This window comes from Ochotona princeps, chromosome 15, assembly GCF_030435755.1.
Source record: "Ochotona princeps isolate mOchPri1 chromosome 15, mOchPri1.hap1, whole genome shotgun sequence".
Classification (NCBI taxonomy): Eukaryota; Metazoa; Chordata; class Mammalia; order Lagomorpha; family Ochotonidae; genus Ochotona; species Ochotona princeps.
Window position 1 is genome coordinate 4,389,277 of NC_080846.1, and position 24,204 is coordinate 4,413,480.

At 57.3% G+C, this 24,204-nt stretch overlaps 2 protein-coding genes across 5 annotated transcripts in view; one reads left to right on the top strand and one right to left on the bottom strand.

Annotated features, from left to right (window-relative positions):
* The window catches only part of TOB2 (transducer of ERBB2, 2), a 160,626-nt gene that overhangs the window by 25,323 nt on the left and 111,099 nt on the right, over positions 1-24,204 (top strand). The window lies entirely within an intron of this gene.
* TEF (TEF transcription factor, PAR bZIP family member) lies at positions 107-23,035 on the bottom strand. 4 transcript variants are annotated; one of them, XM_058673074.1, is made up of 5 exons: positions 22,850-23,035; positions 12,633-12,707; positions 11,924-12,241; positions 3,265-3,485; positions 1,889-2,124 (listed from the first exon to the last, which is right to left on the bottom strand). In XM_058673074.1, the coding sequence occupies exons 1-5, from the start codon at positions 22,950-22,952 to the stop codon at positions 1,909-1,911; spliced, it is 933 nt and encodes a 310-aa protein (XP_058529057.1). In that variant the 5' UTR covers positions 22,953-23,035; the 3' UTR covers positions 1,889-1,908. The 4 variants fall into 4 exon arrangements, with proteins under 4 accessions (XP_058529058.1, XP_058529057.1, XP_058529056.1 ...); XM_058673073.1 differs by lacking the exon at positions 22,850-23,035 and adding an exon at positions 14,930-15,181; XM_058673075.1 differs by lacking the exons at positions 12,633-12,707; positions 22,850-23,035 and adding an exon at positions 14,930-15,181 and having other exon boundaries at positions 107-2,124.

The following is a 24,204-nucleotide window of genomic DNA, read 5'->3' on the forward strand; positions in this document are numbered from 1 at the left end:
AAGCCAGATGCAGGCCAGTTTCCACTTACAGAAGAGCACAGGTGCCTCAGCTGTCAGCCCCAACGGGAAGAGGGCTAGGGAGGGAGTCCAGACCCTGACTCCAGCGACAGGCCACGGCGGCCAGCGCAGCCAAGCACCACTCTGCCCTGCACTGTCGCCCTCTGGGGACATCCTCATTTCTCATTTCTGTCCCAGACGGGCTTCTGACTTGCAGGGGCTTCTGGGAAGGAGCCAGACGCCCAATGCCCAGGAGGACACACAGGTCAAGGCCCTGTTCCACTGTCCCCCGCAACTCAAGCATCAACCCTTCAAGAAAAGAAAACTGAAACCACAAACCAGCCATTTTCTAGCCAAAAAAGGAAGAAGAAGAAGGAGAGCTTGAGAGCTCAGGCTGTCCCGCACAGCCATCAGGAGGACTGCCCTCTTAGTGAGCAGCCCGAGTGGCAGGCGAGTGGCCAGGGGCAGGGCATGGACATGCGGGAGGCCACTGCCCCGTGCGGATGTGACAGTGGAAGTGTGTACATGGTGTTTACAGAACCACAAAGGAAGGATCAGGGCCTGGGCGGAGGGGCTGGCTACCTCTGCCTCAGGGACCCTCGTCCAGTTCCCCCCGAGAAGTGGGTATGTGGGTCCCCAGAGGGTTGGGACACCCCTGGGGGTGCAGTCCAGGGTCAGCAGGTAGCTTCCCTGGTATTGGCATTTGCTACGAAAAGTCTTCGGTGTTGGGGCTGCGACTCAGAGCCCCGACTTAAATAAAGCCAGTGTTAAGTGCAACAGCGTGTGCCGCATGTCCTCTTCACGGTGGCCTGCCCAGAGCAGGTATGCTTCGCGCTAGGCAGCAGAGGGTCCCGTGGATGGCCCCAGTTCACACAGGGCAGTGTGCTTCCACCGCGTGGCAGAGGAGCAATTGGGACAGAGATGGCCGTGGCCAGGATGGTCCCCCCGCACCACAGCCAGGTGTGGGCAGGGGAGCCTCTGTGTCCTGGGATCCAGACCAAGGGGACTCCAGTCCTGTGTCAATGTCCCAAGAGCTTGTTGTCCCCAAGAGCAGGTCCTGTGACCACAGTGATCCCCACATAGTATCCCGCCCTGCTGTGGCCCTCCGGGTACCCCACAGCGTACGGGAGGCCCCCTGCTGCCTTGGGGTCTGCTGGTGGGGCAGGTCAGCCGGCCCACAGTGGCAGCCCTGCAGAGGACTGAAGTCGGGTGCTCACTGCCTTGCAGGGCTGTCTCCAAGCGCAGAAAGCGAACACCTCCTATGGGGAGGGGCTTTCTTACAGGGGTCACCGGGTAGCGCGAAACAGGCCCAGAGGCCCGGTCCCCGTGGGACACGTAAGAGACCAAGGTGGCCTCTGTGGGCGGCCTGCAGCAGAGGGGACCAACAGGCTACCCTCCCTCCCTCTGCACAGGCCACACAGGGTACCCACAGAGCAAGGCCATAATGGGACCTGCAGCAGGGCGGGAGCTCAGGCCACCCAGCCCCCAGTCTTGGCTTTGCAAGGACTGCTCCTGTGGCTGCCAGCCACATGCTGCCATGCAGAGGGAGAGGCGATGGTCGCTGCTCTCGGTGGACACACGCCTGCTCCCTGAGAAGACGTGAGGGCGACACGGCCGATGGCAGCGCCTCTGCACAGATAGCCCTCGGAAAGGAGAGTGGCTCACCAGAGGTCCCCACCCCAGCCAACGGGGGCAGCAGGGATGGGAACTGAGGTTGTTTCTGTGGCTGGTGCCAACGCGGAGGCCGGTGCCCCAGGAAGGGCCCCCAGAGGGGGCTGCGACATGGTGAAGCAGAGACGTGAACACCCCAGGAGCGGTGCGTTGTCACGCGCCCACGAGTCTAAGTCTCCACATGTGTGCGGGGCTCAGGGAGCCCCCGGGCAGAGGTGCCTGCCCAGGCGGGGGCACGGGTTACAAAGGCCCGTACTTGGTCTCATACTTGGACACGATGGTCTTGCACTTGCCCACCTCCTTGCGCAGCTCGGCCACCTCCGTGCGCAAGGCTGTGTTCTCCTTCTCCAGGAAGGCCGCCCGGATGGTGATCTGGTTTTCCTTCAGGCGTCGGGCATCCCGGGACCGTTTGGCTGCCACGTTGTTTTTCTTGCGCCTCGTCCAGTACTTCTCGTCCTGTGAGGAAGTGGTCTTTTGTGGTCTCTCACCTGCCCCTGGCCAGGGAACCCACTGTCCCCCTCCCACCACCCTCACGAGGCGGCTCTCCTAAGGCGGCTGTGGCCGGAGCTGAAGCAGGGAAGGCGCTGTATGTGCCAGGGTGGCAGGGGTGAGGGTCCTGGGGCACACTGTGTGTGGAGGGAAGCTGCCTCTGGGCCCAGGCCCGCGGGCAGCCTGCTGTGCCTTAGGTCCTTAAGCTCCACCTTGGTGGATAATGTCAGTCACTCCCTCCCAGCATTGTCCCAGGATAACCCAAGTGCCTATGGTAAGACCCACCTGTGTGCTACCATCAGTGCCACAGCGACCACAGTCTCAGAAACCACCCTTAAGGGGCAGCAGGCACTGTGCTCCTGGCTCACAAACAAGGATGCCCAGGCAACCCAGTCACAGAAGGCCAAGGGGGCTCTGAAGCCAGCTCAGCCATTTCCCAGGCTTGGATTAAAACACCTTTCCTGGCAAGTACTGTGGTGTAGTAGGGTAGGCCTCCAACTGTGGTATGAGCATTCCATGTGGACGCTGGTTCAAGTACCAGCTGCTCTACTTCCGATCCAGCTCCCTACTAGTGTGCCTGGGAATGTAGTTGAGGATGACTACAGTCCTTGGGCCCCATACCCATGTGGGAGACCCAGAGGAGGCTCCTGGCTTCGGACTGGCTCAGCTACACCCCCTGCAGCCATTGGGGAGTCAATCGGCATGTGGAAGATAGCTCTGTCTCTGCTTATGATAACTTTGCTTTTCAAATAAAAATAATTAACTTCCCACTGATTCCCACAGAACCATCAGGCTGGGCACTGCTACAGCTCACTGCTGGGGAGGGCAGCACACCAGCTCTCTTTCATCTTCTAGAACAAGGACTAGTGCAAGCCCCTACAGTTGAGGGGCTCATGTCTGCTGGCTGGGTGGTAGCCAGGGTGCAGCCCATGCCCACAGCTGGGACCTGGAGCAGAGACCATGGGGAGAAGACTGGGCTGAGTACCACCTGACTCTGCCACCAAGTGTGGCTCTCAGCGCTGAACTCCCAAGTCCACAGTAGGGAGGAGGGACCGGCCCACCTCCCGGGCTTGCACGGCACCTGTGCACGTGAAAGGGCCGTGTTACCTTCTGTTCGTCAGGCACAAAGACCTTCTTAGCCTTTTTGATCATGGGCTGGGGCTTCAGGTCCTCCTCAGCAAACTTGTGCTTCCGCGGATTGAAGAGTTCCCCTCCGGGCACGCTTGACAGGACCAGGTCGGCCGGGTCAGGGTTGAAGTTCACGTCCACCTCCACACAGTTGGGGTCGATGGGACTGGGAGTTTCCCTCTCCTTTTCCAGGGAAGATTCTGGAAGACACAGAAACAGATGGTCTAGAGGCATCCCCCCAAACAGATTCAGATCTGCATCATAAACTCAGGTACGTGCACAAATCCCTGCAGTGTGGCAGGGGGACTGCAGACACACCAGCCCCGCAGCCAGCCTGGCAGGTGGGCTCCAGCCAGCGACAAGGACACATGGAGAGCCCTTCTCCGTAGGAGCAACACGCTCTCAGGCCAACACAGTCCTTGAAGATGACCTGGTCTCCCCACTGTTTTCTTTGCCCAGAAATGCTAAACACCACACTAAGTCATCATGCCTTCTCTCACTTCCTGTGGTTTCCAGTTCTTGACGAATGAGGAGCAGCTGAGTCTCCCTGTGACTGCTGATGGCCAGGGACATCAACGGCGCCTCCGAAACAGCTCTGCTCCCAGGCCCTGCCCAGGTGGCTGTTTTGGAAGGGGCTGAGTGTTACCCCTCTGCCCCGCTGTCAGAGGACACCAGGGCTCTCCTCAGGGTCCCACGGGAAGCAGCTGAAGTGCCCCCTGCCCTCGGGCCCAGGTTCTACAATGCTCGTGGCTTTCTTGTTCCTCCAGCCTCCATCTGCCACTTCGCAGTGCACACAGGTCTAAAGTCACCTCCAAAGCTCAAAGGACAGTGGTTTTAAAAACGAAACTTGTTTTTAATTCATGTTTTAGAATATTTATCTATGTACTTATTAGACCAACGGGAGAAGGGGGAACACCCATTCCCTGGTTCCTCCCCAGTGGCCCCAACAGCGCGAACCAGGAATTCCATGTGGGTTTCACACAGGGTGGTCAGGATTCAGGGATTCAGGCCATTGTTGGCTGCCTCCCAAGAGCATCCATAGGGAGCAGTCAGCACGAAAACTGGTGTTCTGACATGGGATGCCGGCATTGCAAGTGATGGCTTAACACATGGTGCCATGACGCCTGCCCCCAAAGTTTGTGGGTCATTGAAGAATACAATATTAATTTTTATTAAAATTTATTTATTTTTATTGGAAAATCAGATTTACAGACAGCAGGAGAGACAGAGAGCAAGATCTTCCGTCCGATGATTCACTCTCTAAGTGACCACAATGGCCAGTGCTGTGCCGATCCAAAGCCAGGAACCAGGAACCTCCTCCAGGTCTCCCATGTGGGTGCAGGGTCCCAAGGCTTTGGGCCATCCTCGACTGCTTTCCCAGGTCACAAGCAGGGAGCCAGATGGGAAGTGGAGCTGCCGGGATTAGAACCAGCACCTATATGGGATCCCGGAGCATTTAAGGCAAGGACTTTAGCCGCTAGGCCACGGTGCCAAGCCCGATATTGTTTAATTAAACAAGTACTACCTCAGGCCCAGGGTGGTGCGCTAGTGACTAAATTCTTGCCTTGCAACTGCTGGGATCCCATATGCGTGCCGGTTCATGTCCTGGCTGCTCCACTTCTCATCCAGCTCCCTGCTGGAGAGCTGTGGCCAGGGAGAGCAGTGGAGGATGGTCCAAGTCCTTAAGACCCTGCGTGGGAGACCTGGAATAGACTCCTGGCTTTGAATCAGTTCAGCTCTGGTTGTTGCTGCCACTTGGGGAGTGAAACAGTGGACGGAGGATCTTTCTCTCCATACATTTGACTTTCCAATAAAAAAGGGAAGTGGAGCAGCCAGGACACAAACCGGCCCCCATGTGGGATCCTGGCAGACGCAAGGCAAGGACTTCAGTCACTAGGCTGTCATTCCAGGCCACCCCTCCAAAAGACCCAGTGCGGTAGCCTAGTGGCTAAATGTCTCACCCTAAACGTGCTGGGATCCCATATGGGCGCCAGTTCTAACCGCAGTGGCCCTGTTTCCCATCCAGCTCCCTGCTTGTAGCCTGGGAAACAGTCGAGGACGGCCCAAAGCATGGGAAATTCGGAATAAGCTCCAGGCTCCTGACTTCAGACCAGCGCAGCTCCAGCTGTCGCATCCACGTGGGGCGTGAATCAGTGGATGGAAGATCTTCCTCTCTCTCTCCCCTCCTCTCTGTATATCTGACTTTCCAATAAAAACAAATCTTAAAGAAAAAAAAAGATACTCTATCTTAGTGTTCTGTTCGAAGCTACTGACAGGAGTATACAAAAATAATTATTCAGATAACAGGCATTTATTAAATATTTACTGTAAGCCAGGCACTGTTTTCGCAGAGACTGAACAGTGTAACAGTTAAACTACCCCACCTCTGGGGCTGGCACTGTGGCATAGCATGTGAAGTTGCCCTATGTGATACAAGTACCCTATATGGCTGCAGTTCATGTCCTGGCCGCTCCTGGCTAACAGTCTGGGAAAGAGCAGAAGATGGCCCAAGTGCTCATGTCCCTGCCACCCTGGCGGGAGACCTGGCACAAGCTCCTGGGTCTGGCCTGGCACAGCGCGGGGTGCCACTCTGCAGGACAACAGCGATGCAGGCTCCGCCCTCTTTTCTTCCTTCTTTGCAATTCGTTCAAATAAATCAACAAATTTTTAAACAACAAAACTAAACCAATCAACCCCACCTTCATTCATTATTCTAGCAGAAAAGCTCACAGTATATAAGGCAAAGACATTTATAAAATCGGGGCTGTTGTGGCTGTATCTGGGGTGCACGTTATAAAGTGGGATAGGATGGCCCTGAGGTAGGGGACGGCTAGTGGGATGGGCAGAGGACAGGCCTGACATGGAGCTGTGGCTCTGCTCTGCAGGGCACACGTGGGCATGGCAGGCTTGCTGAGGGCATTCCCAAAGGCGGAGGATGGCAGGGAGGGGTAGAAGCCAGGGAGCTAGTCCACGACCCACCACGCACAGGTGTCTCCTCCGGCCCCCATGGACTGATGGTCCCTGAGCTGAGGCACGCAGGGTCAGACTCTCTGCGTGACATCGGGCACAGAAATGCACTGCACACTGGTGCAGGGGGTGAGGAGCCAGGGTGAGCACTGGCAAATCCCTTCCAGCGAGACAAACAGCCAAGGTCCTCACCCCGAGATGCTGTTCAAAGTGACACTGTGGCCAGGTGTGTGGCCTCATGGCTAAGACCTGGATTCCAGACCCAGCTCCCACTCCTGAGTCCACTTTTGCATGCAGACTCTGGGTGATGACGCAAGCAACAGGGTCCCTGCCAACCCTGTGGGAGACCCAGGTTGAGTTCCTGGGTGCTGGGTAAGCCTCAGCCCAGTCCCAGCTGGAGTAGGGAGTGAACTGGTGGATGGGAACTTTGTAAACTCGGCAGAGACCAAAGGGTACGCTGCAGCTACCTCGCAGAGAAAGGACAAGAAAAAAGCCCCAGGAAATTTACAGAAAGCACAGAAAAGTTGGCTCAGGGGTGCAGGTTCTGAGGCATCTTCCGCTGCAAGGACACTGGGGTGAACAATTTCCAGGAGCTGACAAGATGACCTTAAGCAGTGACTCCACCGGGGGGAGATGGGAGGTGAATGGCTCTGGGGTTGAATCTGAGGAGACAGGGCTGAGGGCCACTGGACCAAAGCAGTGTGATCATGTCATAGGCCGGCCAGTGGGATGCCAGGGGCAGAGGCCACGCTCATGTCACAGGCCAGCCAGAAGGACACTGGGGACAGACACTGCCTCTCTGAGATGACTGGTAGGCACCTAGGAAAGCTGAACATGTCCATGCCCCATGACCCTCCATCCCACTCCTAAGCATCTCCCAGCATCCGGATGCCAAGTACCCCTGCAGCACCACTCACAACCAAACCCAGGATGCCTCAATCCTTGTTGACAGCAACGTGTTGTCTTCACACTCACTGCTCCACAGCAGCGACAAGGCACAACTGCTATGTGTGACATAATGGACTTACACACAGAGGAGGAGCCAGACACAGAAAAGCACATGGAATGCAAGTCTTGTCTACACAAGGAGCTGCAAGATCGAGAGGAGGGATTCTACTGTCATTTCTATGTGAGCAAGGTTATGGGGAGACAGGGGTTGTAGTGCAGCAGGTAAAACTGCTGCCTATGGCACCAACATCCCACACTGGCACTGGATCATGACTCAGGGAGTTTCTGATCCAGCTCCCTGCTAATGGCCTGGAAAAAGGCAAAAGATGGCCCACGTGCCTGGGTCCTTGCCATGGGGAGTGGAGATGTGGATGAAGCAGCCCGACCTGATCCTAGCCGTTGCAGCCACGTGGGGAATGAACCAGCAGACAGATCTCTATCAGTACCTTTGTCTCTTCCTCTCTTTGTGTAATTCAGACTTTCAAAATAAATAAATACATCTTAAAATAAAAACAAGTGCCTGGTACGGTAGCCTAGTGGCTAAAGTCCTCGCCTTACATGCGCCAGGATCCCACATGTGTGTTGGTTTGTATCCCAGCTGCTCCACTTCCCTTCCAGCTCCTTGCTTGTGGCCTGGGAAAACAGTAGAGCATGGCCCAAAGCCTTGGGACCCTGCACCTGTGTGGGAAATGCGGAAGAAACTCCTGGTTTCGGATTGACTCAGCTCCAGCCACTGTGGCCATTTGGGGAGTCAACCAGTGGATGGAAGATCTTTCTCTCACTTTCTCTCTGTAATTCTGACTTTCCAATAAAAAAAAATCTTTAAGCAAAACAAAACAAAACAGGGCCCGGCGGCGTGGTCTAGCGGCTGGAGTCCTCGCCTTGAAGGCCCCGGGATCCCATATGGGCGCCGGTTCTAATCCCGGCAGCTCCACTTCCCATCCAGCTCCCTGCTTGTGGCCTGGGAAGGCGGTTGGGGACGGCCCAATGCTTTGGGACACTGTACCCGCGTGGGAGACCCGGAAGAGGTTCCAGGTTCCCGGCTTCGGATCGGCGCGCATCGGCCCGTTGCGGCTCACTTGGGGAGTGAATCATCGGACGGAAGATCTTCCTCTCTGTCTCTCCTCCTCTGTGTATATCTGGCTGTAATAAAATAAATAAATCTTTAAAAAAAAAAAAAAAAAAAAAAAAAAACAAAACAAAACAAAACAAAACAAAACAAACCCACAGCTACAGGAATGGTGTTGGGATTAGCATTTAAGGGGACAATGACGACGCCTGTGCAACATTTCAGAGTTCTTGCATGCCTCTGCCCTGGGAGGCAGCAGATAACGACTCACATGGCAGACAGGGATAAGGTTCAGGACTTCTGGCTCTGGTTTGGCCCAGGCCTGGCTCAGTCCTAGCTGACGCGGACATCTGGGGAGGATATCAGTAGAAGTATCCGTGTTCTGTACCTCTGCCTTCCCCAAAACATAAGTTCATGAAAAATGCCTACTATGAACACATAATGCATGGATATAAATTTTTTTAGATATCAAAACAAACTTTTCTTTAACAGATTCATGTGTCTGGGCCCCTCTCTCCTCATGGTCGCCTAGGAGCAGGACGAGGACTCGGGAAGTCTCCTGCTCTCCGACCGGGTGCTGGCCGAAAGGAATGCTGCAGAAACCGTCACTCTCAGAAACGTCTCAAGGACACGTGCTGGCTCGGGGTCAGGCTCCCAAGCAAAGGGTGGAAAGACTGGCCAGTTGGTGCAGAAGTTGGAGATGATGCTCTTCTACCAGGACATGGAGCCACCAAAGCAGTTCTGGATGACTGGGATGTGCTTCTTGGAAAATACCTAGGGGTGACGTAGCCTTTTCAAGAGACGGTGACATTCTGGGAAAATACCTACGCTGAAACCTACTGAAATGACATCACATGAAGCCGCCCACTCCACTGAAGTTCTGAAATCATTCATCATGTAAATAAGTCCCATGTCTCTTTTATAATAAACTAACACTATCAAAAAAAAAAAAAAAAAGATTAATGTGTTTGAAAGTCAGCAGGCCAGGGTAGGAGGTACAAATTCAGCTACCATTTCACCTTCCAAATGCCCACAACACTCAGACCTGGGCCAGGAGCTAGGAACTCCATCCTGGTTTTCCACAAGGACAGGGGCCCAGGCACTCGAGTCACCTTCCACTGCCTTCCCAGACACTCGCGGGGAGCTGGACTGGCCGGGAAGAGAACACGCGCCAGTATATGCTGGTACTGTAAGAGATGTGCCGAATATGAGTGCGAGTACTATGAACTGCTATGCCACAACTCCACCCCAAACTTATTTTAATTCAATTTTTTAATGAGATACATCATAAATCTTACTTTATTTGTACTGTACATTTTCTTTAAACAAAGTGCTAAAGAAAACAGAAAAACAGATTTGAAAGGCTGCCTTACAAAGAGGGAGCATGAGCATGCAGTATCTTCCATCTGCTGGTTCACTCCCTAAATGGCTACACCGTCGGGAGGTGGGTAAGACCAAAGCCAGCTGCATTCCCGAGTACAGCAGCAGGGAGCTGGATTGGAAAGTAGCAGCCAGGACTTGAACCAGGACCCATACCAGAGGCAGGCACTGCAGGTAGCAGCTTAAGTTGCTACATCAGGGCCCAAAAGAATATTTTAAAGTAGGTATGGTTAAACTATTTTGTTACACATTCTTTCCAAAGTATTCATTTACTTGAAAGGCAGAGAGTCTCAAGCTTAAGACAAATTTCCTACCAGCTTGTTCATTCCCTAAGTATCCACAGCAGCAGGGGGTGGGAAAGGCTGGTGCTGGGCACTGGACACTCAAGGTGAGCTACCCGCACAGGTGGCAGATGAACCACCTGAGTCATTGCCTTCTGCCTCCCAGGAAGGTGTGGCGGGGAGCGGAGCTGGGACTCCTCCCCTGGGAGGCTGGCAGCCGGAAGAGCACCCTGACAGCCAGACCTAATGTCTGCTTCCCTACCCCGTAACTTCCATCTGTCCTCTAACTCTGTTGGTATAACTCAAGTCAAAGAATGCTGGACATCTAGGAGTACACAATCAGCTTACAGTTACTAAAGATAAAAGAGAACACAGTATACAATTCGGCTGTACAAAGTCTGCCTACCGAGGGCTTGGTACGGTAGCCTAGTGGCTATATACTCGCCTCGCACATGCCAGGATCCCACATGTGTGCCGGCCACCTTGCTTCAAATGCAGCTCCCTGCTTGTGACCTGGGAAAGCAGTAGAGGACGGCCCAAAGCCTCGGAACCCTGCATCCATTTGGGAGACCCAGAAGAGGCTCCTGGCTCCTGGCTTCAGATAGGCTCAGTTCCAGCCATTGCAGCCACTTGGGGAGTGAACCAGTGGATGGAAGATCTTCTCTGTCTCCCCTCTCCGTATATCTGATTTTCCAGTAAGTAAATCTTAAAAAAAAAAAAAAAGTTTGACTGGGAGGGGCCACTGCCCTAGCAGCTGATCCTCCACCTAGGATACCACCTGGGGAGTGAACCAGCAGATGGCAGATCTTTGTGTCTCTTCTTCCCTCTGTAAATCTGACATGTTCATAAAAAAATAAATCTTAAAAAACCCTCTCTAAATAAAGAAGAATCAGAACAAACAAAAAAGATTAAAAAACCCTCTCATTCCAGTTACATATGAAGTATTTATAGATAAAATGACCAAGTATCTCAAATTTCATTGAAAATAACTGGTTATGAGATAGGAAGTGTTCAAGGTGGTGATGATTACACAGAAGTTCACTGAAGTTTTTCATCAATTGAAAGGCAGAGTGTCAGAGAGGGAGAGAGCGAGCTTCCTCCCATCAGTTTATTCTCTGATGCCCACCACAGCAGGGACGGGCCAGGCAGTCCACCTGGGACTTCACCTGCAGCCTTCAGCCACATCAGCAGCACCGGAGACAGCGTGAGGACGGGTGTGGGCTCCCAAGGGGTGGTATAACCCTCTGTGCCTCAATGCCACCCTGTCACAGCCTGTTCTTTAGATTGTTTTGTTGGAAAACTTTCCCATAATAAATCATGAGGATTTCCTTGGTGTGAGCACCCAGCATTTACCTGCCTGCCCCAAGCCTGCAGACAGCTCTGCAGACCCCACCAACACAGGAGGTGTACCTGCATCCAGGGACAGACGAAAGGACAGAGGACCCTCAGGGATGGGGCGGGGGGAGGAAAATAGAGTCTGCCCAAAGGCAAGGCAAACCGAGCAGGTGGGAGCATCTTCTCGGGCTTCTCCCCAGTGGCGTCCAGTTGGGGTGCCAAGGGCCACTACAGCCTGGCTGGGTGGCTGCGGGCACATCCCTTCACCCTGGCTTCCTTGCTTGGAAAGTTGGGACAGCACTACTCCCCTCACAGCATCCATGAGGGGCCCCGGCTTCACACCAGGCACAGAGTCAGCAGTAAGAGAGCAGGAGTGGCAGTGGTGCCCTTACCATGCTACTGACCGAGCTTCCTGGGTAGTCATGGCAAAGGGCAGCAGGGAGGCCATGCGGGAGCGGGACGCAGGATCTTCACCCTGCCCCTCAGCAGCCTGGCTGGCCTCATCCACCGTCCTGGCCTCTCACAGACAGCAGACCACCAGACAGGCCACTGCCGCCACTCACCTCTAGCCCTGGATGGGAGGCAGAGCCCACTAAGACCTCCCCTCCAAGGTAGCTCCTGGACAGCGTGGACGTCCTGCCCGGAGGCCTTCACCCACCTGTGCTGGACACGGTTTCCGAGGGCTGGAAGAGGGCGGTGGAGGAGGACGGCGGGGATGCTGTGGAGGAACTGGCAGACTCCTTCCCCTCCAGCTCAGCCACGGGCAGCAGCAGGTTCTGGGCCAGGTGCGTGGGGCTGGCAGGGATGCCGTTCTCCAGCAGGAACTCGTCCAGGTCCATGTACTCCAGGTGGAAGGACTCGCCGTCATACGGGATGGTCTTGTCCCAGATGGGCGGCATGAGGGAGGCCGAGACGGCCATGGTGCTGGCTGCCGCCGCCTCGTCCTCCTCCAGTTTCTCCTTCCCCTTGTCCTTGTCTGCAGACATAAGATCCGGGGTGAGCCCTCACATGTAAGAGCCCAAGGTGGTCCCCAGAGGCGGCCAGCAAGCCCCACGGGGTTCCCCATCTTTCTCAGGGTCCTGATTCCCTCCCGAGTGCATCTAGCGCCCATTCCACGCTCCTGGGGAGCTTGAAGCGGCCTGCTGCGCCCTCTGCAGGCCCAGCTTCCTGGAATGCTCAGCAGCACCAAAGCCTGATAGGGTCCCAGGGTTAACACACAGGAGGGGCTGCAGGATGGGCACCCACAGGGGGTGATGGGACTGCTCCTGATGGGCTAGGCATGAAGAGGACCCGGAGACTCGGGTTCCCCACTGTCCTGTTCTCCACACTGGGCGAGCTCAGGGCTTGGACCTGCTCTGGCCACCCACCTGCTGTGTGCTGTGCGGCCTCAGCCGTGCTACTTAACTTCTCTGAGCCCCGAGTTCTTCTGCTGTCCATCCTGCCTGTTTGGTGGAGATTACATGTTGGAAAGTGTCTGACCGAGTCCCTGACCCGTGCCCACATACGCTATCACCGTGAGCTCCCGGGGGCGGAGCAGAAGCCGGGTTGGATCTATTCCTACATCTCGGGGGTTGACAGAGAGGCAGTGACTGCAGCACAGAGCACGTGCGGGCAGATTCACTCTCGGGTCATCAGAGAGCAGCCTGGAACTGCCCAGTGCCCTTTATCCCCTGCTGAAAGGTTTCCTGGGAAGGCGAGGGGAGGGGAGCTGAGGCAACCACAACCGCACCCAGGCAAAGCTAAACGAGCCTGTGAATGGGGCACTGTAACCCATTTCATTCTCTTGGCCAAACAATTCAGCACATGTCTCCCAGGAGGGGACAATTAAAAAAGAGAAAAAAAGATGAGAGAGAGATGAGGGTGGAAAGAAACGTCCGTGACAACCAGGCTCATCAGGGAAGTGGGAGATAATATCGTTCACGAGTTCATGATGGGTTTTCAAAATTGAGCCAGGCAATGCTGAACTCCGATTTTAGAAGTGAAAAGGATACCCAGAAGCCATAACGCTGGACACGAATCAGCCACGCGCGGACTCCCCCACCGCTGCCAACCCCAAGAGCGGCTGATCTGCCCCGTCAACACAGCCACACCCAGGGAGTTCCGACATTAGTGGTTCTGGCCAACAGAACCTGCTCAGGGCTCCTCTGTCTGAGCCGATGTGGGTTCCTGCAGCTGCCTCCTGCACCAGGCTCTGGCACCCAACCAACTAGGAAGTAAGGAAGCCGAGGCCGGGTGGGCCAGATGGCTCCACAGTCGATGCAGAACCGACTCGACCTGCAGATCAGAGGAGGGAAGAGCAAGGAAAGCAGACCTAGAGAGGATCACAACAGCAGGCTCCGAGCTGCACCTGGGCCAGGCGATTCCTGCAGCTTTAGTCAGTGTTATAAGGTGAGAGAGAAACCACTCCTTCCTCTCTCTCAGGTCACAACAGCGCATGCCAGAGGTGGTAGGTTTGACAGTGACAAGGGAATGGGTTGGAGAGGCCTGGGTGACCTTCAGGAAGCACCTGACCCTCGACCGGGAAGTGGGACTGCCACCCAAGTCTAGGTGTGCTGTGTGAGCACAGTGTGACGCCAGGTGGGAGGACTGGGCTGCAGGCTCACTACCTGATCACTTAAACAAGGGCCTGCCCCACTGACACATCTGTCCCTGTAGCCCGGCCCAGCCCCAGATTGATTGGGAAGAAACGCTGCCTCCATAATAAAAGGGTTCCTGTATGTACACACACACACACACACACACACGCGCGCACACACACGCCCCTAAGGCCCAAAGTCGGGGGGAGACGCCTGGCCTCACCTGACCTGCTGAAGCTATTTATAACCCCGTAGTGACAGCCATGGGGACAAGAGCCTTAGAATACAGACACAAGGGACATTTTTTAAAAGAATTCACTCTTTAGGACAGGTGACTCACAGGAAAGTCTCCCCCTCCAATCCTTAAACCACCCTGAAGGAATACTGCGGGCTGCCACTCTAGCACCCCACCTCTGGAACAAAAATAAGGCCATGCCTGCATTCCACCTGTGCCCTGGACAGTAAAGTAAAGCGCAGTCCCTCTATCTTGGTCCCAGGCTTTGGGGTCCATCCAACACCCGGTGGGGGGCCCCAGTCACCTCCTGCAGCTTCGCCCAAACCTTCCCGTCTTCATCCTTGCCCCACGCCCGAGACCGGGGATGCAGTTCCAGAAAGGCTCCAATGTGGACCCCTAGCACCATCCAGGGAGGAAGGGGCGACCTGCTCCCCTGGCCCCGTGCTGCCCAAACTTGGGTGGACTTTGCGGCAGGCAGGCATATGGAATGCGCCCCAAAATGCAGACTCCCATCCCAGGAGGAGCCGCAGCCTGGGTGGGGCCGCCCTAGAGCAGGCCTTGTCAGCAAGCATCCCGAGGCAGGCAGCTCCAGACCCCCGCCCCGCGCTCTCGCTCCTGCCTCAGTCCCGCTCATCCCCACCTGACCCTTCGTCATCTCCACGCCCGTCCCCTGACCTCCTCTCCGCCTCGGCCTGCGGTCCCCATGGCGGTCGTCGCTCCCCTCGCCACCCCCACCCTAGCCGCTGGACCACTTCACCCTGACCTCCGACCTGCCCAGTCCCGCCCTCGCCAGGCCCCGCCCCTGCAGAAACCCCGCCCCTCGGCGCGCACGGACGCCCCCCGCCCCCCTCACCGAGGCGCGCCTCCCGCGGGGGGTTCTCCATCAGCTTCTTCAGCACCAGCGGGAACGAGCCCGGCAGGCCCCGTTCCCCGGCGGCGCGCCCCGGCCCCGGCCCCGGCCCCGGGCCCGGCCCCGCCTGCGGCTCCACAGGCGGCTTCTTTCCGCCGCCCGCGTCGGACATGGTGCCCCGCGCTCCGCTCGCGCGCCGCGCCTCCCCCGCCCGCCCCCCGAGATGGGCCGGAGCCGCGCGACCCGCCGCAGCTGCCGACCCGGGCCGCGACTGCGCAGGCGCGCGGCGGCGCCCCCGCCTCCCTCCCTCCCTGCCCCCCCCCGCGGCCCAGCTCCAGCCTATTCATTATTCATGAGGCCAGGGCTGCGTCGCCCCAAATTGCGCCCCGGGATTGGACCGTCTCGCGAGAAGGGCCGGCACGGCTTCGCGGGCTGCGATTGGCTGGGCCGCCAGGGCGAGCTGGACACGTGCGGGGCCAGGTGAGGAGGCCCCGCCCTCGCGCTCGCTGATTGGCTCCTGCTGGCGTCGGCGCGCTAGGCCTTCCAGGGCGGCTGCCCCTTCCCTGCCTCAGAACACCTTCCGGCGCGCCGCGGCCTCCTTCGCCTTCCCTCGGGTCCCCCTCTCAGTCTCCGTGGGACGCGCCCCCAAAGGGAGGCGGGGCGTGGCGCGGGTGCTGGGGAGCCGCCGCCGAGGCCCGGGGGTGGGGAGGCTGCGCCCCGCAGAGGTGCCGGGGAAGGCGCGAGGACAGCCAATGGCGGCCGGGGGCGGGGCCCGGGCGGCGCACGAGGCGCTGCACGTGCGGGGCTGCGGCGGGGGCGGGAAGGGACACGGGCCGGGGCAGGAGGGGTGGGCCTCGGGTCCCGGACTCTGTCCCGGGGCGTGGGACGGCGACTCCGGACCCTGCCCGCGCTCCTCTTGCGCCTCCGCCTCTCAGAGGTTGGCTGAGGGCAGGGCCGCGGGGGAGGCCGGCTTGGCGGCCGCGGAAGGCGGTGTCGGGTGGCCGGTGATCCCGGCTTTATCGGCGAGCGGGAGCGGCATCCAGATAAAACCCTGGCGTGGAGCGGAGCGAGCGTCCGCGAGGCCCGAGGCGAGCCGGAATGCGGCTCCCGGCTCCCGCTTAAGTAGCTTGTGACCTTGGATGAGGCCAGCGGTTTCAGCGGAGTTTGTGTCCTTGGCCGTAAAATTAAGATTGGGCGCATCCCTACAGTCCCCGTCGGCCCTGAAAATTCTCGTCACTCCCTTTTCCTAGGGCAAGAAAGCAAACAAAAATCCTCCTTCACACAGGGGTCTCAGCCCACGTTTTGTGGGAGAGCCACCTCCTCTTAAAATACACATTTGCACTGAGAGGAAATGCGTAAAGCCGTAATGTGTGAAGAGAGACACAGACAAGCGCACAGGAAGCCTCTAGCCTGGCCAGAACTTTCTACCTCCTTACAGAACCGGCCATCGGAACCACCGGGGGAAAGGGGCCTGTAGTTGGTTTGTTTCGGGTCCCTGCAGTAGTTCGGGGCAGGAGGAGTAAAATGGCAGCCCGTTGGACGCTGGGGTCAGTTCGGATGTGCCGGATGAGGGGGTGGGGAAGCTGGTGCAGTCAGAATTTTGCTGCTGGAAGTTGAGGGCTAAGAAGCTGGAGAGTGGGGTTAGGATTAAGCCACCCTCTGAGCCGGCTCCCTGCTAATGCACCTGGGAGAACAGTGCAAGATGGCCCTTGTGCTTGAGTGCCTGGTACCCACGTGGCAGACCCAGATGGATTGCAGGCGTTGGCCTGGCGCAGCCTGGGGCTGTCCTCGCCAACTGGGGGAGTGAACCCACAGCTGGAAGACCTTTCTGTTTATCCCTCTGTCAGTGCCTTTTCAATAAATTTTAAGTGAAAGCGAAGAAAGGTGGGGACAAATGAATAGGCCTGAACAACAAGAAATGGGCAGGAGTGGGGAGAGGGGCAGGTGGCTGAGCCTGTTGCTGCCAGCTGTAGCTTTCCTTATAAGCAGGGGCAGGGAGAGGGAAGATGGGTCAGACTCTGCCTTAGGGGATTCTGGGAGCCAATACAGGTACCTACAGCGTTGCAAACCGGCAACCCACAGGAGCTGTTGCAATCTTACTAAAACTGGCGTTCCCTGAGGCTACTGCTGTACCCTTGGGTCACTTCCTAAAGTTGAGAGTTCCAGAAAGCAACCTGTGTGTTCCAGAGAGCATCTGTGTGTTGTACAGTTGTTGCTGGCAGAAATTGTATGCATAACTAAGCTAAGGTGTTTAGCTGCAAGGGACTTGTTTCGATTGGGATATAGGGTTGGTTTTTACGGGCATCCTTGAGGGAAAACAATTCTTGAGGCCTCAGAAGAGGCAGTGAAAGGACAGCGGCCCCTGACCAAGGTGGTCCATGGCAAGGACAGATTGAGCTGTTTTCCCTGGGTAAAATGGGGGATGTCTGCCCTAGTCACGTCCTGGCAGTTCATGGGGAGTAGTGAGACCTGTGCTTACGCCCTCTTGGGGCAGGCACCATGCTGTGCCCTGACTCCTCTCACTGACCTGGGAATTGCTGCAAGGCCTACCTCTGTCCCCGTACCCTCCAGGGCAGGTGGGCCAGCTGCTTCCCTTGCAGTTACACTTGTACAGGAAAGCTTTGCTTTCTGCTTAAATCGGTCTCCTGGCAATGCCCTCCGCAAGTTGATAGCCAGTATTTCTGTGTTACCTTCCCCATGAAGATACCTTAACCCTATAAAGAAAAACCCTAGGATACGAGGTATGTGAGAAGACAAGGCACCCTGGAGTAATGTATTCAGGGTGAAGGTTACTTGCAGGAAGTGTGCTGCTCGGGCAGGCAAGCAGGAGATCTCCTTGCCTCGGGCCACTGACCAGCTCGGGGCCCCGCCGTGGTGACTCGTGTGTGCCTTGGCCATTGTCCTCCTGATTGTACCTCTCAGGATGGGTCTGTGATGCGCCCTGTCAGGTGTGGGCCTAGAATAGCATGCAGCATGAAGGAGGGTAAGCCAGAGCCACCCTTCAGCCAGCAGCTGGGGCAGGGGACCGAGTTGCTGTGAGGTTGGCCTGTGGAGGACTAGGTTCCGAGTGAACACACAGACGGGGGAGTTTTATTAAGCAGTCATGCCCACGTGCGTCTTTGGTATTACTCGAACTTTGGCTTGGGAGTCCTTCACTTCATCATAGTCTCTTAGTGGGAGTGAAGAACCGGCCCTGCGCCCTGTCAGAGCGGGCTGACGACGAGGCATCCTCCCAGGGAGCCGACAGGGCAGGTTTTCTGTGCTTCTGGTCAGTTGCACGTGGAGGAGCACCGGAGTGCTCCTGGAGGAGAGGAACTCGCTAACTGTCGGTGCAGGAGGCCACCAAGGCCTTTCATTCTGAGTTGCACTCATGTGGAGCCTTACCAATGACAGCTTGCCATCGGGTTTGGTTCGCGTCGGACCTGGAGTTAACCGATGCCATCCCTAGGTGAGGCCCTCCCCTGGTACATGCCTGGCCAGCAGCTCTGCCCTCCAGCCCGCATACCTGTGGTTGCATAGTTGTGGGCTTTGTGGTTTGTACCTTGGTCTCTGTTCCAGGGGAGAAGTGGTGGGTGGAGACTCTTGCCCAATTCCTGCCCATCTCATCGGTGCTCTTGGGAGAACCAGCTGCCTGTTTGCTGCATTTCCCTGTGCTCCCCGCATGCAGATGGCAGGTGGAGCTCCTCCCCTCCCCCCAACCAGCACAGTTCCAGAGGGACAGCCCCCTGGTCTGTCGCCCTCCGCCCTGTCCCCGTGCCTCATTCCTCTGCTGCCTCGTGCTGCCCTCACCCTTGGGGGTCTCTCTCTTGCTCCCTTTCTCCAGGGGTGCGGCTCTGCAGGTTCCCCTGCCTCATCCTCATCCACGCTGATTGCAGTTGCCAGACCTGGGAAGCAGGGCACAGGCCATGACCACAGGCGCCTGTTAGGGTGTGCTCTGACAGGCCACCGGAGAGGCTGCTGTGCTGAGACCCCGGGCATCCTGTGGGCAGGAAAGCTGGGGCTGACCCCTTGGGCAGCGACAGCAGCCTTCTCCCCTGCCAGCTCTCCTGTGCACAGTGCACTTTTCCAGGGATGATGGGGGCTGCTGGGATCATGAGTCCTTGCTGCACCACAGTCTTACTTTGGGTCAGGCCAGGGCAGAGCGCCCTGGGGAGGCACTCCTGGATGGACCCCTCCCGTGGACACTGGGTGGGAGCGTGTTTCACATTTCTCCCACCGGCAGGGGCACAGGTAGAGAAAGCTCTGTCCCATGTGTGGGAGGGGAGAGCCCTGTGGCTCACAGAGAGACCTAAGCTTAGCCATTGTCTAGCCAGAAGAATGTGGAAAACAGGCCACTTACATGTCTAGTGAGGACGAAACTGAGCTGCCACATCCAGAAACTACAACCACCCCCCCCCCCTCCGCAGCCTCCCAAGAAACAAATGGCTGGGGTTCTTGGGGTGGCAGTGAGGGCCAGCACACCCAACCCTGCCCGGGCCCACTGGTGGAGCCCAGGCTGCCCCAAGTCCACTGGCAGCATGGTGTCAAGGCCCTAACTCCTGCCCCTGCAAGTTCCGCTCAGATCCCGCCCTGCTATCTGGTGACCTGGGAACTGTTGCTGCAAGGAAGCAGCCGTGTGTGTGTGTGTGTGTGTGTGTGTGTGTGTGTGTGTGTGTGAGAGAGAGAGAGAGAGAGAGAGAGAGAGAGAGAGAGAGCATGAGAGACTTGTACCGTTTGGAGTGCAGGCAGGATGGGTGAGGAAAGGCCCGTGTGGGCCAAGGACTCTGCCTTTCCAGAGGAGACAGCGTGTGGCTTCACAGTTTGCAGACACTCCCATGGGGGTAGGGCAGCTCTGTCACGCGGGCCTGTACTCCCTCTTTTTACACACCGGGCACTGAGGGCAGCAGAGCGTGGGTTACTGTCCTGTCTCTTGGCTGGAAGCTTCCCTTGGGGCCTGGTGAGTCCAGGCTAGGAGCAGCCCTGTCAGGATTGGGGAGGAGCAAAGGGGATAAAAGAGCTGGCAGTGTGGCCGCAGGAAGTGTGAGGGAGCAAGCAGCCTGGGCTGGGGAGAGGTGGGAGTGTTCGTTAGGAGCAGGGCCCTCAGACACGGAGGGTAACTGAGGTAGGATTTGGCATCCAGATGAAGGTGCAGTTCTCAGTGAGAGCTGCCAGGCAGCCAGGGGAGATGGTAGTCTGGTGAGCACCACTAGCGAAAGCTTGAGGCTCAGGAGTTTAAACTGCAGTGCTGGCATCCCATATGGTACTTATTTGAGTATCAGCTGCTCCACTTATGCCCCAGAACCTTTCTAATGGCCTGGGAAAACAACACAAGATGGCCCAAGTGTTGGAGGACCCTGCATCCACACTGGAAAACCTGGATAGAGTTCCAGACTCTGGCTTTTAGCCTGGCACAGCCCTAACTATTGCAGCCATTTGGGGAATGAACCAGCAGGTGGAAGATCTTTCTGTCTCTCCCTCTCTCCAATTATGCCTTTCAACAATAAATCTTAAACAAAAAAAAAGTGACATAATGTATCAAGCTACTGTCTGCAATACCAGCATCCCATGTGGGCACTGGTTCGAGCCCCGACTCTTTCACTTCTCATCCAGCTCCCTGCTTGTGATCTGGGAAAGCAGGAGAGGCAAGTCCTTGGGTTCCTGCACCCAAGTGAGAGAGCCAGAAGAAGCTCCTGACTCCTGGCTTCAATCAGGCCCATTCCTAACTGTTCTCACCATCTGGGGAGTGAACCAGCAGAAGGAAGATCTTTCTCTCCTCTCTACTTTTCAAATAAATATATATATATTTTTTAAAAGAGGAAGTCAGTTTATCCAGAGGCGGGATGGCGGCTGTGGAGGACCGGGAACAGCAGGCGGGAGAGCAGCTTGAACTTTGTGGTGCTCAGAGAAGACCTAGGAACCAGGAAATGGAGCCCAAGGCCGAGGGGAGAACAGGTACAGAAAACACAGCTGCACTTTCTCACGCTCTGTCTGCCTTCCACGGAGGTTCCTCCCACTGCACGGGACCCCACCCATGTCACAGGTGCACTGTGTTCCTCCCCCCCACCCACCTCCCTTACACGAAGTGCAGGTCTGGAGTGAGTGCATTGCCTCCATGAGGTCTGCTGCTGGAGTGCTAGGAGGTGAGGGAGGGGCGGCTACAGCAGGACCCCCTGCAAACACTAGCCATGCCGCTGGCTCTGTGAGTGGTGGGTATCCTCTTGCTTCCCCAGGGCCTGTTGCCTTGCAGGGAACTATCTATTTTTATCTTCCCAGGGGCTGCAGGCAGTGGTCGCCCCCTGGAACCTCAGGCTTCTAACCACAGTGAGGTGCCACATGAAGAGGCAGGAGGTGACTTGAGACCGGGGCCCATCCCCATCCTGACTAATCGTCAGCCAGACTGCCAGCTTCTCACAGAGCCCTTCCCAAACCCTCAGATAAAATCCCCTGAAGTGCTGGGCCCTGCCTGGGAGGCTTGGGGTCCCTGTGTCATCTGTCCCAGGGGCCTGCAGACCAGCTGTGGCCAGCAGCTGCCGCTGCTCCGTAAAGGCTTTGCTCTCCTCAGACCGAGGAGGTGCCCCCACCTCCTTGCTGAGCTGGGACCTGGCCCTGTAGTGCAGTGGAACATGCCCGGGCACAGGCTAGAGGCTGGGGCCAGGGCCTGGGCCCAGAAAGGAGCCCTCCACCCTAGCTCTGAGAAATTTCCAACCCAGTACCCTTGCGCACATGAGCAGAAAACTCTGCAGTAGGACTCTGCAGTAGCCTGGGGCACTGCCCCAAGAGGTAGGCTTTTCTGGTGAGTAGCAGGGGTCCTAGGGGCTAGGAGGCACCCACTGCAAGGGTGGCATAGACCCAAAGCTCCAGGACAGAATCCAGAGGAGACCCCTACCCTGAAACCTGCGGGCCATCCCCTCTTTCCTTCCGCACAGAAAGTGGCTCTCCGTCTTTCCAGATTTTACAGGAAAGCCCCCGGGGGCGTAAAAAGAGGCCAAGGCTGGAGGCTAGGGTGGGATAAGGGGAGTTAGTATTCTCTGGCTCTAGAATTAGAGAGTGGGGCAAAGAGTCCTGCCAAGGAAGTCCTGTGGGAGGGGATGACAGGTGCCAGCAGGAAGAAGATGGGGCATCCCCGGCCTCCTGTGTTGCCCCAGGTAGCTGAGTCCTGCTGCCGGGCTCCCCGGGAAGGCAGTGGGCAGCGGTACTGGTGTCTTGGAGTGCAAGAGATTTGAGGAATATCTGCCATGAGGAAGGGCCCTGAACAGGTGGCCCCAACTCGTGCCAACTATTTGGGGGCACTCGGGCTTTGCCAGGAAGGCACCTGGACTAGTGGCCTAGCTGTGCTTCAGTCACACGCCCTCTCCTGCCTGCCACCGGGCCCCCGTTTGCCATGGTATCCTAGGAACGTGGGGCTTAGAGCGTGCTTAGGTCCCTGTTACATAACAGCTTACATCCCAGCCATGAGTTCAGCTCTAGTGGGAGCCGGGAGGCGAAGCAGGTGAGGAAAGCTGTTCTCCAAAACTCCCGGGCCCCTGCCTGCCCACACCTGCCAGCTCTGCCACTGCTCTGCCACTGCTCTGCCCGCCCCTGTGCCCAGGGGGGTGGTGGGGTGAAGGTAGATAGGGAGAGCTTAGGAAGCAGGCAGCATCCAGATGGATTCTTACCCTGTGCTTGTCCCAAGCACAGCACTCTGTCAAGGGCTACACGCGCTGGCTATGGCTTTCTTAAGGCCAACATGCCCCTGGGAGCAGCAACAGAGCTGGTGTGGCACATACCTCCCCAAGTGCTTGTCTCCACCACAGCCCACCTTCTGTCCCAGCCGATACCCAGGACACACCCCTGCTAGGGACCCTCCCCAGCCTGCAGACGCTTGCCCTGCTGCCGTGCCCATGGCTGCCCCTGCCTCTTGGACACCTAGGCAGCCAGCCGGCCATGGGCCGCCTGTGCTCCTACCTGTCCTCTTGTCTGACCACGGCAGAGAGTGCTCCAGCAGGGACTTGAGGACCTCAGGCATGTCCATGGCAGGGGCCGTTCCGATCCGGTCACAGCTCGACATGGCCCAGCAGGAGGTGCTTGCCCGGGGAGTTTGCAAGCCGCTGGAGAGGCAGGGGGGGCTGGCCAGGGAGCTGCAGGCCAAGGCAGCAGGCAGGGTGGGAGCCTGAGGCAGCCAATGGGCAGCACGAGCCCCGGCCCGCCCGTCCACCCCCGGGCTTGGGCCACCTGCCAGCTCTGGCTGCAGCCAGGCCTTCCCTTCCCGCTGCCTGGCAGGGCGGACCTGGCCCTGCGCCAGCTGCAGCACGTGGAGCCACCGCGCCAATCCTCTGACAGAGAACCCAGCCTGTTATCTAACTTTGCAAAGGGAAATTCTCCCCCAGGCTGGGAGCCATAACCAGAGCTGCCAGATGAAAACGGTGAGCACAGCTCCACGCCCACAGCGAGCAGGCTCCGTGGGGCATACGGGGGGGGGGGGGAGGAGGCTGGAAGCCCAGGCGCAGCAGGGAGCAGGGCACGCCATAGTGGGACCTATCCTGAGCTGCAGCCCAAGGTGCCAGGAAGGAAGCAGAAGGACAGGCAAGACCAGCCCCCCAGGCAGCTCAGCATGAAATAACTTCTTCCTGTTGGCACGTGCAGGGGCATGGGTGGACATTTTGCATTCCCCCAAGGGCTTGTGGCATGTTCATGCTACTATGTATGTGCCATGTGCACATGCCCTGCAAGGCACATGCATAGAAATGTAGCACGCAGAGCTGGGGCTTAATGCCATCTGTAGAGCGGTTGACAAAGCCTGCAGCCTGGGTTTCTTCAGTTTCAGAGAGAGAAGGGAGAAGAGTTAGGTGCCCAGCAGAGGGGGTGTGGGGCGGGGGGCTGCAGGCTCCTTCTGCATGAATCCCAGTTCCCCAGCCATCATGGGGACCTTGCCAGTGGTCCACTCTTCTGCCCTCCTACCATCCTCCTGTCTGGTCTCCAGGCTACCCAGATGGGCAGTGAGGTCAGGGCTGTGTTTCTATCCCTGAGCTGCACGTCAGAGTGAGGCCTGACGTGGCCAGGGCACACCAGCTTCTTCATTCTGCTAGACACCAGTGTGTGGAGTCTTGGGCAAGCCAAGTAGCTATGCTGAGTGCCAGGTCCCGAGCTACTGGACGCATGACCTCGAAGGCCCTGCCAGCTCCCGTTCGTTCTCTGGCTCAGAAGCTGTGGGCTGGCTGTGTGTGATAAGCACAGGTTTTTTTTTTTCTGTCATAGCAGATTTCTGCGCAATCCTTTGCTATTGTCCAAAATACTGTTCTGCTCAGATTCCAGAACACTCT

Excerpts from the sequence above, each read along its gene's own strand:
- TEF (XM_058673073.1), bottom strand. The coding sequence starts at position 15,098 with ATGTCCGACGCGGGCGGCGGAAAGAAGCCGCCTGTGGAGCCGCAGGCG. Across the intron at positions 12,242-12,632 it reads GGCCGCACAGCACACAGCAG|ACAAGGACAAGGGGAAGGAG; the intron begins GTGGGTGGCCAG and ends TTATGTCTGCAG. Across the intron at positions 3,486-11,923 it reads GGAAACCGTGTCCAGCACAG|AATCTTCCCTGGAAAAGGAG; the intron begins GTGGGTGAAGGC and ends TGTGTCTTCCAG.